General features: G+C 52.2%; 1 protein-coding gene across 11 annotated transcripts in view; it reads left to right on the plus strand.

The window, feature by feature from the left end:
* Positions 1–13,821, plus strand: part of si:ch211-285f17.1 (sickle tail protein homolog) — a 43,107-nt gene extending 29,286 nt beyond the window's left edge. For 7 of the 11 annotated variants that reach the window (XM_037279707.1, XM_037279703.1, XM_037279704.1 and 4 more), the window contains 18 exons: positions 138–336; positions 936–1,029; positions 2,672–3,372; positions 3,876–3,968; positions 4,240–4,289; positions 5,008–5,168; positions 5,235–5,410; positions 5,749–5,888; positions 6,017–6,164; positions 6,469–6,844; positions 7,148–7,340; positions 7,406–7,674; positions 7,751–7,897; positions 8,096–8,197; positions 8,692–8,772; positions 8,849–10,390; positions 10,836–10,961; positions 12,044–13,821. In XM_037279707.1, coding sequence (XP_037135602.1) covers positions 138–336; positions 936–1,029; positions 2,672–3,372; positions 3,876–3,968; positions 4,240–4,289; positions 5,008–5,168; positions 5,235–5,410; positions 5,749–5,888; positions 6,017–6,164; positions 6,469–6,844; positions 7,148–7,340; positions 7,406–7,674; positions 7,751–7,897; positions 8,096–8,197; positions 8,692–8,772; positions 8,849–10,390; positions 10,836–10,961; positions 12,044–12,514 — 5,069 coding nt within the window. In that variant the 3' untranslated portion in view covers positions 12,515–13,821. The remainder of the gene's footprint in view (positions 1–137; positions 337–935; positions 1,030–2,671; positions 3,373–3,875; positions 3,969–4,239; positions 4,290–5,007; positions 5,169–5,234; positions 5,411–5,748; positions 5,889–6,016; positions 6,165–6,468; positions 6,845–7,147; positions 7,341–7,405; positions 7,675–7,750; positions 7,898–8,095; positions 8,198–8,691; positions 8,773–8,848; positions 10,391–10,835; positions 10,962–12,043) is intronic. The other 4 variants (XM_037279710.1, XM_037279714.1, XM_037279705.1 and 1 more) reach the window with 4 other exon arrangements.
* Positions 13,822–13,949: the final 128 nt, after the last annotated feature.

A 13,949-nucleotide genomic window follows, 5' to 3' on the forward strand; every position in this document is an offset into this window, starting at 1 on the left:
TCTGTCCGCTATTGTTTGCACAAGTGGGCGTGTCCAGACAGTCTCACTGCAGCTGCTTTTTCCAAAATCCTCCCACGTCTGACTTTGATTCTGGCCGGCCGGCCGGCCGCCCCCCCCCCCCCCCCCCCCCACCTCAGGCGTGCTCTACTTGCAGTACGGCGACGAAACTAAGCAGATCCGCATGCCCAACGAGATCACCGGCATCGACACGGTCCGAGCCTTGTTCGTCGGCGCCTTCCCGCAGATGCTCACCATGAAGATGTTGGAGTCGCCCAGCGTGGCCGTCTACGTCAAGGACGACATGAGGAACGTCTACTACGAGCTCAGCGACGTCAGGTGATACGTGTGCCGGAAATGAAACCGGATTTGAAGTCATTGGCTGATTGATGGGTCGTCGCCGTTTGATTCTGCCAAATATAGCCTTAAAAAACAAGCCATTTGTCCGGCTCCGGCAGTAACCGTGAGAATGATTTGAAAAGAACTCATCCGATTTTTCATTGACATTTCAAAACAAATAAGCTATTCTACTATTTCTTTGCTCAGAGCGCACCAGCACCGGCCCACTTTCCGTAAGCGGCCAATTTGTTATCTCCAAACGATAAGCGCTTCCACTTTTGAGGCCGTGTGTACTTTGGGCCCGACACGTTTATCAGGTGCTGTAAAAGGGCTTTTGCGCTTGCTGAAGGTTGGCACAAGTGTCCCTTCCGCCCCTCATAGTGACAGTAGGGAGCGGAGCGGAGCCGAGGTGTCGGGGCTGCATTTGAAAGCACCATGGAGCGCAGCGGCGGTGGCCGATGGTCAGCGCCCGTTTCGGGCTACGTGCCGCTGGCCGGGCTGGTCACGAGGAGGAGCGGGCCGTTGCCACTGCGTCGGCCCTATTCCGACGGCGACGCCTGGGCCGCCTTCTTACCCTTGCGCGCCTCTTCCCCCTACAGGAACATCACGGACCACTCCTGCCTGAAGGTGTACCACAAGGACCCGGCGCAGGCCTTCAGCCACGGGCCCCGGCCGGCCAATGGCGACGCCAGGGTGAGCGGGCGCCCGCCCGGCCCATTTTCTTCCCTGGAACTGATTTTCAGATCCTTTCATACGTATCTTGATACAATACGCTGCTCGTTTCTTCTTTGTTGTTTTGAGGGGCTGTGACGCATGATTGCCATTTCAATTCATTTCAGTCGGAAAATGTGATCAATTTCATGGTGTCAAAGGAGGAATCTCCTTTCCTCTTGTCCTGCAAGTTTAAATTGTGAAAGAAAATTGCATACTATATTTTACAACAGGCAGTCATGGTTACGTAAAAGCCAGGCAGGCAGGCAGGCAGGCAGGCAGGCAGGCAGGGAGGGCAGCTTGTAAACAACACTTTCTTATCGTCATTCACTGGAAGATGGGTGTCGCGATAGCTCTGTCACTCTTTAACCCGTGTGCGCTTGAACCAGATACAAAAGTTACGTGTGGATGAGACGTGCGTGTGTGTCAATGCATTGCATCATGATACTAACCGGCATATAGTAGCCCGTACATCTAAGAGGACACTGGAAAGTTGAAAGAGAAGCCCTAATTGAAAGCAAATGTTTGTCTCATTTGCCAAGCGCTGCTGTTTCGACAAGCTCCTTTCTGTGATCTCCAAGCTTTGAGAGATTTATGCGTATTGTGCAGCGAGGTAGCCAAACACGGCTCGGAAATTCAATATTTTTTTTACCATTACGTATATGTGTTGTCCGCTCTCCCTCCCTGCATGCGAGTTTTCCTGACAATTTGAAAAGCACTTAAGTTGAAGTACAAACAAATGGAAAATAAGGCTGGTAAAAGCAGCAACTTAAAAGGCGTCGGCCGCTGTGCTCGTCACACCTCTCCCTTTTGTCAATCTCATGAGAAATGGAGGCCTCAAAAAACAAAACAGAAAAGATACCCGGAGCCCAAGTGAACTTTGCATGTGGCTTTGGCTTCCTATGAGTCAGGCTTTTAGTCTGTGTGAACAATAGCTTGTTTGTTTGTCAGGAAGAGCGTTGACTTTGCACTGCGACACAATTATAGATTTTTTTTTTTTTTTTTTTGGCTCGGCACTCCACGTAAGTTTCACATGAAGACTTGCCGGATTTTTTTCCCAGGTCCATCTGCTCAATATTTTGTTCCCACCCATAATCGACCTTTTTTTTTTTTTTTTTTTACCCCCACCAGCCCGAGCACGAGGTTAGATTCATTGCCCTGTTTGAGGGCAACCTCACTCCGGCGGCCCCAGATGAGCTGACGGCTGAAATGTTGTCGCAGATTAACCTCTCAGGCCGCAGCGGTGTTATTGCTTGGCCGGGGCCCGTGGGCGCAAGCGAGCGCGTACCCGGCCGGCCGCTGGGAGCTTTGCCAGCGTGTCTGGAAAATGTGCTGACAACAGCGCTTTTGTCGTAAAAAGCAACAGTGTCAAAAATGAGCTGGGTGAATGTTTTTGTTTCAAGGGCAGTTTCCGGAAACTCCGGATTTATACGGGACACAAGCCAGAGCGGCACTCGGCAAGCGTAAGGAGCAGAATTTGGATGGGCGTCGACTGGCGGAATTTTGTGAATCACGTGTTGACAAAAGTGGGAGGGAAAACTACTCAAACTAGTCTCAATTTTCTTGCAGACTCGTTTTGCCTTGTTGTGACATTCCACCGAAGTTCCACATTTTTGTTGTCCAGATGCACAGCGACATGGTGAATCCTCTGAGGCAGATTCCCACGGCGGCGCAGCACCCGTTACAGGCGGCGCAGCACCCGTTGCAGGCGGCCGTGCCGCCCTCTCCGCACTCGCCCTCCCGGATCCCGTTCAGCCCGCGGCAGGGCTCTTTGCCCGGCAACGGCACGGTGCCCAGGGAGCGCCTGTCCAACCCCCCGGCCCGCTCCAGCTCGCCCTGCCCCAGCGCCATCCTGGAGAGGCGGGACGTCAAGCCCGACAGCGACGTGAGCGGCAAGGCTCACGGCCTGACCAGGGGGAACGAAAGCTCGTACGCCGACCCGTACCTTCTGCAGGAGGGACGCACGGCCCACGGAGCGCACCCCAACCCGGGGCCCGACGGTCCCGACCACGGCTTCCACCGGGCGTCCATCCGTTCCACCGGCTCCTACAGCGGGCCCAGCCCCACGGACTCGGTGGACCACCCTTCCCTGTACAGGCAGAAGTCGAGAAACAGCCAACTTCCCACGCTGGGCTCCAAGACGCCGCCGCCGTCCCCTCACCGGATGGCCGACGTGCGGCTCGTCGACATCCACGTTCCCGTGGAGAGGAGCTCGTCGCTGCGCCAGTCCTTCCGCAAAGAGGATGCGGCGGGGAGCAAAGCCAGGAATAACGTGGCGCCGTCAGAGCCGCAGGGCCACCCGCCGCCGAGTGACATTCAGACACGGTAAAGCAAAAGAGTGCGCCGGCCGCAGCATGGGCTAACTAACTCTGCATCCCAGTTTTCAAGCTAACGTCATGTCACGTCACGTCTTCTCCCTCACCCGCCCGAGATGTGCGAGTTGCCGCCCGGCAAATGCGCAGGATCGTCACTTTGCTTTGTGGAAAAAACAGAAGCGGGAGACTCGGATCCATTCAATTGTCTGGCTCGTTGTAGTTCTTGGCTTAGACTCTTACTTGGCTTTGACCCTGTATTCCTGAGACTTGACATAGTTTGCTTTGTCAAGACGGCCCGGCGTCTTTCCGTAAGGAAAAGTGATTTCAAAACCAAGCCTACTGAGTTGGGGGGCATCCCTCCCTCCCTCCCTCCCTTCCTTCCTTCCTTCCTCCCTTCCTTCCTTCCTTCCTTCCTTCCTTCCTTCCTTCCTCCCTCCCTCCCTCCCTCCCTTCCTCGCTCCCGCATCTCAGGCCTCAGGCGCTGAAAGTAGAATTTTCTGCTGTCTTCTGCAGAGAGCGAATGAAGGCAATGGAGCAACAGATTGCCAGCTTGACTGGTCTTGTTCAGCATGCACTTTTAAAGGGGCCAGACAAGGAGCCTCTCAGGTAAGTAGAAGACGCATCAGGACGGGGATCAGGGCATTAAAAAAGGCAACCACCAGAATAAATAGCTCAAAATGAAATTGGAAAATCCTTTTGCTGTAACGTTTGCCTGCCCGGCAGACAGACGCGCGCGTCATTTTAACCCGGCTTTGTCCGACTCTTCCCGTCCGTCATCCTTGGTCTTGCCGTGTCCTGACTAACCCCCCATGCCTTCGACATGCCTGCAAATATTTTGCTTTCAAAATTGCTGACAAATGTCTTTTCGTGGTCACAGTGAAAGACCCTCAAAGACGTCGTCTCCAGCCCACAGCGCGCACAGCTCCGGTGAGTATCCAAAACGTTTTCTTTGGACTTTTTCTAGGGGGGGGTGTGTGTGTGTGTGTGTGTGTGTGTGCGCGCCTCTTAAACCGCTTGCCAACAGTGATTATGTGATGATGTGACTCGACAATCGAGCTCAAGTCAGGGCCTGTATAATCTGCAAGTGGTCTCGTCGCCTACGAGCCAACGCTGCGGTCACCCTCGCTCATTCGAGTGGCGGCTGAACTTTGGTTGACACTGGGTGGGCTCGTGCGCACGCTAACCTGCACTTCAAGTCGGGGCGGCTGTCAGTCAGTCAGCAGATAAGCGGGCATCATTTGTGGTGGAGACACGAGTTTATTCCCCAGAGACGGAGCCAGATTTCCCCAACCCACTTACTGAATGATTGTGTTGCCTCTGGGCAGGGAGATAACATTGTTTTATGGTGCTCATCAGTGTTGCTTTGGAAAAAAAAAAAGAATGCCTTATTATTGCAGCACGTTTGGGTGCTGGAGTCATTTTGTGCGCAGAACACAGGTCGCAGTGCTGGTTGAAATTGCATCGCAGGCCAAAATTTGGATTTGCTCTGTCAATTGTCACGTACAATATTGACCAACTTTTCTCATTGGTAGCGCAATTCTGAAAGGTATCCCGGTGAAGTTTCAGAAGCACACTATAACTTGCCTGAAGTGTCCTAAGTTATGTTTGTTTATTATTTGTTATTTTGTGATTTTTCACGCTTCAGGCGGCTCACCCGTTTTGGCACCCAAGTGCGACGCTTCCACTTTGGCAGCGGCAGCAACGCAAGACCAGCAGAGCCAGATTCCTCTCAAAGCCAACTTGCTGCAGTTCAGGAAGAATGTGTCAGACCTCAGGATGCAGCTGCATCAGATGAGGCAGCTGCAGGTAAACAACTGTATGTGAAAGCGAAAAAAACCCCATCCCCAACGTTTTTCAATATTTCCCATTCAGCTGCAAAACCAGGAGATCATGCGAGTGCAGCTGAAGCGGACCGAGCAGGAGCTCGGCGCTAAACTGGCGGAGGCCGTGCGACGCCTGGAGGACCCGGTCCAAAAGCAGAGGGTTCTGGTGGAAGAGGACCGGCAGAAGTACTTGGGCCTGGAGGAGCGTGTACTAACGCAACTGGGGTAAGTATGCCGAGCGCACGCACGCACGCGCACACTCGTGTTGTCGGGCAAATATCTCCGAGGCTTGATTTATGTCGAGCCCCGATTTTCAAGACGCAGGTTAGGACAGGTAAGCTATGCCGAGCTCTTATTTCCACTTGCGCTATCTTGCCTAGGACAGCTGAAGCCTTTTGACGAGCACAATTTGGCCATCGGCGTGTAAACATTTGCGGGTGAGGTCTGACACTAAAACAGGTCGAAGCAGTCTGGAAAGTGCAACGCTAATTGTCTGAGTTTTTTTGTTTTTTTTGGGCCCTCTTTGAACACCGCGTGTCATTTCCAATGTTTTTGGTCTCTAGGGATCTGGAGCAATACGTGGGCACGCTGCAGAAGGACTCGCCGGGCCCTCACCGAGCGGCGGCGGCGGCGACCCTCAAGGACGTGGAGGATGGCGCGGTGAGGCTGAGGAAGGTCGGAGAGTCTCTCGCAGGGCTTAAAGGTGACTCTTGGCTTGCTCTTTTACAGTGCACCTACAAATGACATCACTCAATGCGAAATGGCACGATTTGCACGCCGCAATGTTGTGTACGTCGACAACAATGTCTTTCTTTTTCTGTCTTGGACCAGGAGAGTTTCCAGCCCTGCAAACCAGGATGCGCGCCGTTCTCCGCGTGGAGGTGGAAGCCGTCAAGTTTCTCAAGGAGGAGCCTCACAAACTGGACAGCATGCTGAAAAGGGTCAGGAGCCTGACTGACACGCTGAGCGGTCTGAGAAGGTGAGGGGGGGGGGCAAAAGTGACAAGTGGAAAACAAAGCCACTGAGCTGGCAGGGTGACTTGCCGGCCGGCCGTAGGCACAAAGCGCGACTTTTCTCCATCACCTCTACTCAAGCATGAGCTGAATTCAGTGGGTGGATGCAGGAGCGCCACCTTTCCTTTTTTGTACGGAGTAGAATTAGAAGTGATGTCGGTCGCACGCAGGCACGCACAGGTGTCTATTCTTTAACCTCTGCCAAGAACGGCTGGAACTTACCGAGGAGCTGCGTATAAGTCGTTCAGTAGGTTCCTCTCATGGTTGCAGATCTGCAAGTGAGAACAATCAGAGAGTAGGCCTTCCTTCTTCTAACATCTTGCTGGACAACATCCCATCTCCAGTGGAGAAGTCGGTAGTCACAGCCGCCCTGCCGGAGTCCCAGAGCTCCAGCGCAAAGCCCTCCTCGCCGCCGCTGATCCATGACGTCCAGAGCCCCCCGGTTCCCGTGCGGCAGTCGGCCAGCTTGTCTGTGGCTCAGCCCAGCTCGCCTCTCACGCCCGCGGACCCGCCCAGCCCGGCCCACCCCAAGAGGGCGCACGGGAGCCCGGTGAACCACGGCAACGGGACCGCCAGACAGGATCTGGTCATTGAAGAGTTGCAGCATAGTAAGGACAAATGCAAGAACAGAGCAATGTCCATCGAGGTACGTGCAGCTATTGTTTTTCAAATGAATTTATATGTTGAGAACTATCAGATGAATAAATAGCAGGCAACAACTGAAAGGCTTTTTCCAATTCGATTTTAAAACAGTCCAAAGTAATCATCTCGTAAAAAAAGGAGTAAATGATCGAGGCAGTTGGGCTTGATTTTATTTATTTTTTTTCCCCTCATCTTTTTGTATTTCAAAAATAATGGTGTATTAATGGCTGTCAAAATTCCAAACCTTATGACTAATGTTCAGCCTTGGTGCTCTACTTTTCAGCCTTTTCTGTTTTTCTCCCCGTAGGCAGCAGAGAAAGAGTGGGAGGAGAGGAGGCAGAACATGGGGCAGTATGATGAGAAAGAGTTTGAAAAGCTCCTGCAGGAGGCTGAGGCCAACATGATCAAGGGCCTTCCCAGTCCTGATGTGGAAAGTAACCCAATACTGCCCCCTGCTGTCTGCAGAGAGCAAGCGAAAAGCCCTTTGGAGTCCCCAACAGGTGTCTGCAATAATCAACGCGTATGATGTTCAGTGACTAATAAACATTTTTCTGCTTCATCTTAGAGTCGCAACCTGAGCCTCGGTCGGACAAACCGGCCCAGAGGGTTCTTCCCAAGCCGGCCATGGAGAAAGCCGCTGCCAAAGCGCCACCGGAAAGACCCTCCAAGAGCGCCGCAAAACCCGCATCCCCGGATTCTTTGAACAAGCCGGGATCTGAAAAGGCCGCCAAGTCCCCGCCGCCGCCGCCCCCTCCCAGGAAGGCCTTTGCCACCTCTGGCATGACCACCACGCGTTCTGGAGAGGTGGTCTACACCAACAAGAGGGACTCTCGGGTGAGTCTTGTAGATTCAAAGCACACAAAAAGCACAAATGCTGCAATTGAAATTTCTTTTTGTTTGTTTCTTCCAGGAGGGTGAAGAGGAGGGCCTCCTTCCCGCCGCTCAAATCAAGCCCAACAAAAGCGCCCCGCCGGAACCCAAGAAGGCCGCCACCCCACCTCCTGTTGTTGCCAGGGAGGAGGAGGACGATAGTGACAGGATCATGGCAGAACTTCAGGTTGGTCACACGCACGCGCGCACACACACACACACACACACACACACACACTTCTTTCTTGTGTGATTTGACTTGGGTGGCTGATTTCCACACTGTTGGTGTCGGGGTTGCCTTCCTTCCCAATGCGGTGAGTGCTGGTCATCGCAACAAATCCAGTTTTCCCTCAAATCTCTTGTCCCTGCAACTTTCCTGCACCAGGTTTTCCAGAAGTGCACTATTCAGGAAGTAGGCCCGCCAAACACGGTGGAGCCCGCTACTCACATGGAAGCTCAAATCAGAGAGCTAAGAGCTGAAAAGAAGGTAACACCCCCCCCCCCTTTTGTGCACGCTGCCTGCACCTCCTAACACTCGCTTGGGCTTTGCCGACACTTTTAACCTCCAAGCCTCCTTCTGCTGCCTCCTCATCATGCTTCCCTCTTTGGATTCTGCCGCTTGAAAGGATTAAGTCTGCATGACAGGAAGCTTCTGGACGCCAACACGGATAATGTCTTCCGACCTTGCTTTCACCAAATCGACCCCAAAACAAAAAAGCAGTGCACTTTGATCATCATCATCATCATCCCCAATTGGACAAAAACCTCGTAGTGCAGACTCTGTCCGTGCGGCCTGGCGCGCATGCTTCTCTCACGTCCGTCGCTTGGCCTTTTTTTCCCGTCTCTGCTTAACTTTCCTCGGCCTCACGACTTCAACCTTTCAATCATAATCGCCGGTACGGTGAGGATACGTACAGTAGGTTCCAAAATCGAGAGTAGAGCCTAGCTTACAACACGGTGATATCATTTCCTAAACTGCAGAGCTCAGAGCCAAAACGGGACGAAAAAGATCCAGACACGGACGAAAATGGAAACACGACTGTGCGGCGGCAAAGCCAAGGGGTACGTACCGCGTCACCTTTGGCTGACTCCCAAATGCTGCCGGGCCCTTCCTTTTTAACAACGGCGAACTTTGCAGGTCATATACTACGTGACCGGAAAGATTCCCAAAGAGCATCAGCCCCATTCCGGAACAGAGGAAAGCCACGAACACCAGGAGCCCTGCCACTCTCCAACACAGGTGTCAAATGTCACTCTTAATGACAATTCCCCAGGCCAGCAGGAGCAGCGGCTGTCCAAATCACCGGCGCTCAAGTCCCCGCCGCCAATTTCGCCCAAGCCCGTGGGACTGTCTGCGTTCCGACTGCCCGGGAAGGCCCTTAAGCGCTCTGAGTCCTCCGAGACCAGTGCGGAAATTGAGAAGGCAGAGAAAAAGAGTCAGACCGTCCTGGAGTCCGTTCCTTCTACTAAGCATGTCAAAACAGAGGCCGGCGGTGCCAAAGAGCGCTCTAAAAGTTCCACTCCGCCGCCGCTGCCGCAGAGGAGGTCCTCATCAAGTGAGGAGCACCATCCAGCCAAAGCTACCTTTGACGAAGAAGCCACTCTTAGTCCTGATTTGCCAGGGGAGGAGGCACCTCCTCCACCGGACAACATTGCCTTTATGATCACCAACACCAAGGTTCAGGCCCTTTCGTGCGGGGAGTACAAGGAGCTGGTCAATGCCAAGAAAGGAAGCGTCCAGACCGTGACTGTCGGCGGAGGGAACAACGCGGGGGATCCCCGCACGCCGCTGGACAACGGCTTCAACAAGAAGCCCGTCATCATTATTTTCGACCAACCCATGGACATCCGGGCCGCCTACAAGCGCCTCTCCACCATCTTTGAGTGCGAGGAGGAGCTGGACCGGATGCTAGCGGCGGAGCGCATCGACGAGGAGAGCGAGGAATCGGACACGGACAGGAGCGGCGGGCCGCAGGGGATAGCCGGAGCGCTCGACGGCGAAAAGGTCGCGTCTCCTCGAGCCGCAGGAGATCGCACCAGCCTGTCGTCGTCGTCGTCGTCGTCATTAATTTCGGAATCCGCGGACGCCGCAGCGTCCAACGGAGACGCCAAGCAGGACGGCAAGAAGAAGTTCAAGTTCAAATTCCCCAAGAAGCAGCTGGCGGCTCTCACGCAGGCCATCCGCGCGGGCACCAAGTCGGGAAAGAAGACGCTGCAGGTGGTCGTGTACGAGGACGAGGAGGAATCGGACGGAACGGTCAAGCGGCACAAAGAGGCCAAGAGATTTGAGATCTCGCGCCCAAAGCCCTCAGCGGAGGCACCGAGCCCCGCTCCGCTAAAGAGGCAGAACTCGGAGCCGCTGTGCAGGACCGACCAGATCCGCAAGAACACGTACAAGACGCTGGACAGCTTAGAACAGACCATCAAGCAGCTGGAGAGCACCATTAACGAGATAGGGCCCGTCTCCGCCGAGGAGAAGAAGGGAGAGAGCGGGAAAGTGTCCGAAGGCCTGAGGAGGTCGGCCTCGCTCCCGACCTCCAAGGCCTCGGCGCTTAAGGTAGCCAGCAAAGGTTCTTTCCAGAAGAAGAGCAAACCTCTGCTCCTCCCGCGCCCTGTCGTCATCCCCACCACCGGCAGCGGCACCATGGGCTCCCCCGGTGCCCCCGGCACCATCCAACAGGTCTCTCTCTAGCTCTTGCCGCTCCACAAAGGCTTCGGGTCCTTCTCTTTCCCCCCACCCCCCTTCACTTCGAGCTTCCCCGCTCAAATGACAAAAGCGTTCATCCACTCCGCAGGAAACGTTGGAAAAGTCCACCTTGGCTTTGTGTTGGGTTCCTGCCTCCCACCTAACTCCTTTACTTCATTGCTGAAAGGTTTTCAGCAATCAATAATCAAAGACACCTCAATCTCAATGGTTGCATGAGTGTGAGGTTCAACATGGCTGCATGATCTGTCACCGGTGGTGGTGGTGGTGGTGGTTGTTGTATTTTTTTCTTTCTTTCTCCAACTCTCGGTGCCTTAATGTCTGACTCTTCTTACGTGTTTTGTTGTTCCTCCCTCCCTCCCTCTTCTTTTGTTTTATTTGTTGTTGTTTTTTTTTTTGTTCCGTTTGGGTCCCCCTGCAGAACACCAGTTCCCCCACTAGTCGGATGCCCGTCCCTTTGTCGGCCAAGTCCAGGCAGTCGCCGGCTACTACTGACAAAGCAGCAAAACAGCAAAAACTGCAGGACGCTCAAAGGCAGTTCCGACAGGTAGTTTTACTCTAGGGCCACACCACGACCAAAGTGTTTTGATTGCGGACTCCCCCCCGCTTTGACGGGAAGGCATGATTGACTCTTGACTGTTACCCCATAACATCTTCTGCATGTCCACACTGCTCATGGTGTTCACTGTGTTGGTGACTTGAAAAAAACAAAGAAAAGCGGAACACACCTGCAAAATGCTCATCGCATCTCCAGTTCCCACCACAGCTGAGTTCCTAAACAGTGTCGCCGAACCCCGCCATCCACCCCCCTTCCAGGATGCTTCCATTTCACACTTGCCCCCAACCCTTCTTCTCACCGTACACCCCCAAACGACTGCTTTGACAACTTCTTAACCTCACTCCGACTGGTTTCCTCTCCTATCCAATTTTGAAACTCAACTCACCATGTCCTGCCTGCTCACGCACAAACACAGCCCTTAACTGGGTTATCTCCCCCCCAAACCTTCCGTACATCTAACCTAACACTCTGACTAACAAAGGAAGCTGAAGAGATGCCCCTTCCAGTCTAACCTACGCTGCATCCTGTTTCCTGGTAACGTCTCTCTGTTCCAAGTGTCCATGTGGATCAAGTGATGCGTACCGGACAAGGAGTTGAATCAAAGGCAACTGGACTACTTAATTGCCGTTGGAGCACGCCAGTCCAAAAATGTTCCATTGAGTGGCCGGCTGGGGGATGAGATACAATTCTGCAAGGACAATTCGGCGGTGCTAGCAATACTGAGCTAGCATTAGCAGTAAACGAGCAACGTTTAGGCAGCGCGGGTGTGACTATGTTAACACTAAATTCATGGGTTTCCGATGCACTTCAAAATGCCAAATATCCTTCTCCAAGTCCCTTGTTGTCCAGTTGCCTTGGTTTCAAACCTCCTAAAAAGATGATGGTGTGCAGATATCAAGAGTGACTGCTGTCTTTCCTCATGCAATCCAAGTAGACCGATTGTGTTCATCGTCTGCGTAGCATTATTAGTCTTCACTGTTGTGTTCCAGTTTGTATAGACTTTTCATGTGTATAGTTGAACCTTTTTTTCTTTTGACAATCAGTTTGTGTTTTGGCATCTCTTTTCACAGGCTAACGGAAGTACTAAAAGAGTGGGAGGGGATCATAAAAGCACTTCCCCCACTGTCTCTAAAATCCCCGCTTTTTATCCTAGCGCTACTAAAGATGCCGCTAACCCGTCCTCCTCTTCATCTTCCTCCAAGTCCTCCCTCCCCCCCCCCCACAACGCTCGCTCGGCTTCCCTGCCCTCTTCGCACATCCCCTCACTGTCCAACGGCTCCCTGAAGCCCCCCTCGCAGCACGCGGCTAAAGCTCTCTCCTTCTCCTCCTCCCAGACCCCCAACGGTCGAGTGCACTCTTCCCCCTCCTCCTCCTTCTCCTCTTCTTCATCCTCCTCCACCTCTCCCTCCCCTCTGTCACCTTTGGGCCCGGGCGGGAAGAGCATCCGCACCATACACACCCCCAGCTTCACCAGCTACAGGGCCCACAACGGCAGCGGCGGCAAATCCTGCATCCCGACAGCCTCGGCGGCTAAGGACTAGCCACGCTTTAGCCTCCCCGCGGCACCCAACCATTTTATTTTTTTTTTTTACACACAGAGACCAGGTGAAAAGGCCGCATCATCATTTTTAGTGGGTGGCTGTGGACTAACCCACCTCTTAAGACAATCACATCATGTAATTGTGAAGCAAGTTTGAAATCTGATTGGTTAAAAAAAAAAAACAACAACACAAAATTCGCCATAGTTGAAGTTACATCAGCAAGCACCCCTGCTGCTGAAGGCCCTGGGAAATGTGATTGGACAAATAAAATGTAGCCAAAAGAAATGTTCCAAAATGAAGAAAGTAGATTGTCGAGAATACTGTAAATCCAATAGTCCATTGACCGTATATTGGAATTCATAGGTTTGAAAAAGGTCCGTTTTCAACCAGCAGCGATTGCCTTCCTGGCAAACTACTGCCTTAAAAAAAAAAGTTGAATCTTGCTTTCAACGCTACAGAGCAGTCGAAACGAGTGACCCCGCTGTCCCGTCTCTCGTCGCTTTCTTCTAGTCTGCCTTGCTTCATCCTCATTTGTACGTATAGAAAAGTAAAAAAATATACGGGCACTTTGAAAGAGGCAACGGCATTCAAATCAGATGTAGTGTATTACACAGACGGTGTACAGATTGTTTTATTTTTCGTACCAGAACTTTGGGTAAGCGTAGTATATTTAATCTGTTGATGTTTATTCACCCTTGTAAATGCCTTGTATACAGATCGAGTATTTTCTCATAAACGTTAACGCGTCTCAACTGACAACACTTTGTGGGGGGATCGATAAAGTAGCAACACGTGGACAAAAAAAGAAAGTGTGCCTATTTGCCAAAGTTGTCCAGGTTTTGGAGGGAATTTAGGGGGACGTGCACTCGTGTACCGCCACGGAAACTACTCGAAACAAATCAAAGCGGGCGCCGTAAACAGTGAATGCCTATCAGTGTAAGTAAGTAGTAAGTAGTTTTGTTAGCACACCAAAGTTTTTTGCTTGACTTCATCAGACACTATAGGAGAGTGGTGTGAAAAAAATGTTTGCACAGAGAGACCTTGTAAATATATTTTGTTTTTGTAAAGCTTTAAGTCATATCTCAATGTTGGGTAGCCACAGACATTGAAGCCTGTTTATAAAGCAGGGGTGGGCAACCTGTCATAAAACGCCTCACAAACGTTTAACACGCAATTCTTGTCATCTCTATAACCTTGCAAAGGTTGTTTCATCTTATGTTTTCATCATTTAAATAAGTAAAAAGGTTCCCCACTCTTGCTGGATTGTGAGCTTCCATAGTTGTTGTTTTTTCCTAAATAAAAGGTTTTAAAAAAGTCCCGTCTGTCTGTCTCTGTCTGTCTCTGTCTGTCCCTGTGTACGCACACGTCCGTGCATGCATGCGTGTTATTTTTATGCCAAAGAAAGGTTGTCCAGGAATGAAAGATGTCGACATGA

Source organism: Syngnathus acus, chromosome 20 (assembly GCF_901709675.1).
Source record: "Syngnathus acus chromosome 20, fSynAcu1.2, whole genome shotgun sequence".
In the NCBI taxonomy this organism is placed as follows: domain Eukaryota; kingdom Metazoa; phylum Chordata; class Actinopteri; order Syngnathiformes; family Syngnathidae; genus Syngnathus; species Syngnathus acus.